The sequence below is a fragment of the Anolis carolinensis genome, unplaced genomic scaffold, assembly GCF_035594765.1.
Source record: "Anolis carolinensis isolate JA03-04 unplaced genomic scaffold, rAnoCar3.1.pri scaffold_15, whole genome shotgun sequence".
Taxonomy (NCBI): domain Eukaryota; kingdom Metazoa; phylum Chordata; class Lepidosauria; order Squamata; family Dactyloidae; genus Anolis; species Anolis carolinensis.
In genome coordinates this window covers 12,668,825-12,671,324 of record NW_026943826.1, presented here as the reverse complement: position 1 = coordinate 12,671,324, position 2,500 = coordinate 12,668,825, and the positions used below count along the sequence as shown (strand labels likewise).

At 35.4% G+C, this 2,500-nt stretch overlaps 1 protein-coding gene across 3 annotated transcripts in view; it reads left to right on the top strand.

The window, feature by feature from the left end:
* LOC134294444 (trichohyalin-like) overlaps window positions 1-2,500 on the top strand; it is a 23,126-nt gene that overhangs the window by 18,399 nt on the left and 2,227 nt on the right. For 2 of the 3 annotated variants that reach the window (XM_062965520.1, XM_062965519.1), the window contains one exon: window positions 515-850. In XM_062965520.1, coding sequence (XP_062821590.1) covers window positions 515-850 — 336 coding nt within the window. The remainder of the gene's footprint in view (window positions 1-514; window positions 851-2,500) is intronic. The other variant, XM_062965521.1, reaches the window with a different exon arrangement.

Here is a 2,500-nt window from a genome sequence, read left to right as displayed (position 1 = left end):
ATATTAATAATAATAATAATAATAATAATAATAATAAAGCAATGCCCTGCCTTCCTGCCCTGATGCCTTGCATCCATAAATATAATAATAATGATAATAATAATAATAATAATAATAATAATAATAATAATAATATAGCAATGCCCTGCCTTCCTGCCCGGATGCCTTGCATCCATAAATATAATAATAATAATAATAATAATAATAATAATAATAATAATAATAATATAGCAATGCCCTGACGTCCTGCCCTGATGCCTTGCATCCATAAATATAATAATAATGATAATAATAATAATAATAATATAGCAATGCCCTGACGTCCTGCCTGGCTGCCTTGCATCCATAAATATAATAATAATGATAATGATAATAATAATAATAATAATAATAATAATATAGCAATGCCCTGACGTCCTGCCCTGATGCCTTGCATCCATAAATATAATAATAATGATAATAATAATAATAATAATATAGCAATGCCCTGACGTCCTGCCCGGCTGCCTTGCAGATGTCTTCTGTGAACGGGGCGCTGCTGCAGGAGAGGAAGAGTCTCCTGTTGCAGCTGCATGACCGGCGGGAGGAGGCCACAGAACTCAACCACACGCAGCAGCGCCTCTGCGCCGTCCAGAGCAGGTGGGGCCCGGAAGCAGACCCCCAGGGAAGGGTCTCCGTGGCTCCGGAAGAGAGCCTGACCCTGGCCTGCCTTCCTGCCTCCCTCCCTCCCAGGGTGGATCTCTTGGGGGAAGCCCAGCAGAAGCAGCACGAGCACAGCCTGCGCCTGGCCACCCAAGTCGGGGAGCTCCAGAGGGCCCTGCGCAGGATCAGCCCGGACAACAACCTCCAGGTAATAACACCATCATCATCATCATTATTATTAATAGTAATATTATGTCTATGTTGGAGGGTGGAACTCCCTGCCACTGGCCAATGCTTCCACTCTAGACCCAAACCAGCAACAACATTACTATTATATTATATTACTAGCTGTGCCCGGCCACGCGTTGCTGTGGCAAAGTGGTGGTGGTATTGGTTAAAAGTTGTTGTGTAATTTTTATTTGACGTTATTTGTATTTTTTTTAATTAATTTTATTGTAACTTATCTTTTTTATTTATTATATTTTATTATTTTGTTGTATTATTTTTAGTTATTTTGTTAATAGTATTTTATTGTATTAATTTTTTAGTGTTTTTAATTATTTTTATTGTATTATTTGTATTTATTTTATTTTTTATTCTTTTATTAACACTGGGCTGAGTGGGTTGCTAGGAGACCAAGTGGGCGGAGCTTAGCCTTCTAACTGGCAGCAATTGGATAAAAACTATTATTCCTCTCCCTGTAATTGGGACTTTATTTTTCTTTTCTTTTTGTTGTATCAACCTAGAGGCATGGATGAGGGGTTGTGTTGTCAAATTTCGAGGTTGGGGGGCCTGTAGTTTTGTTGTTTTGTCCGCTGCCCTGATGCCATCACTCTTTTATATATATAGATTATCATCATCATCATCATCATCGCTATTTATTATTATCAGTATTGTTATTATTTGGTCTCCAGATGGTGGTAAACTCCCTTCCACTGGCCCTTCCTTCCGATCTATAGCAAAATTAGCAACTATTATTATTATCCTCATCATTATTATTATTAGTATGTCTAGTTTACATGGTGGAATTCCCTGCCACTGGCCCTTGCTTCTGATCTATAACCAAACCAGCAACAACATTACTATTATATTATTATTATTATTATTATCATCATCATCATCATTGCTATTTATTATTATCAGTATTGTTATTATTTGGTCTCCAGATGGTGGTAAACTCCCTTCCACTGGCCTTTGCTTCCGATCTATAGCAAAATTAGCAACTATTATTATCATCATCATTGCTATTTATTATTATCAGTATTATTATTATTTGGTTTCCTTAGGATGGTGGAACTCCCTTCCACTGGCCCTTGCTTCCAATCTATAGCAAAATTAGCAATTATTATTATTATTATTATCATCATCATAATTATCATCATCATCATTGCTATTTATTATTATCAGTATTATTATTATTATTTGGTCTCCTTAGGATGGTGGAACTCCCACTGGCCCTTGCTTCCAGTCTATAGCAAAATTAGCAATTATTATTATTATTATCATCATCATAATTATCATCATAATCATTGCTATTTATTATTATCAGTATTATTATTATTATTTGGTCTCCTTAGGATGGTGGAACTCCCACTGGCCCTTGCTTCCAGTCTATAGCAAAATTAGCAATTATTATTATTATTATCATCATCATAATTATCATCATCATCATCATTGCTATTTATTATTATCAGTATTATTATTATTTGGTCTCCTTAGGATGGTGGAACTCCCTTCCACTGGCCCTTGCTTCCGATCTATAGCAAACTTATTATTATTATTATTATTATTATTATTATTATTATTATTATTATGCTGGTTGTTACTGTTATTATTATTTGGACTCCTTTGGATGTTG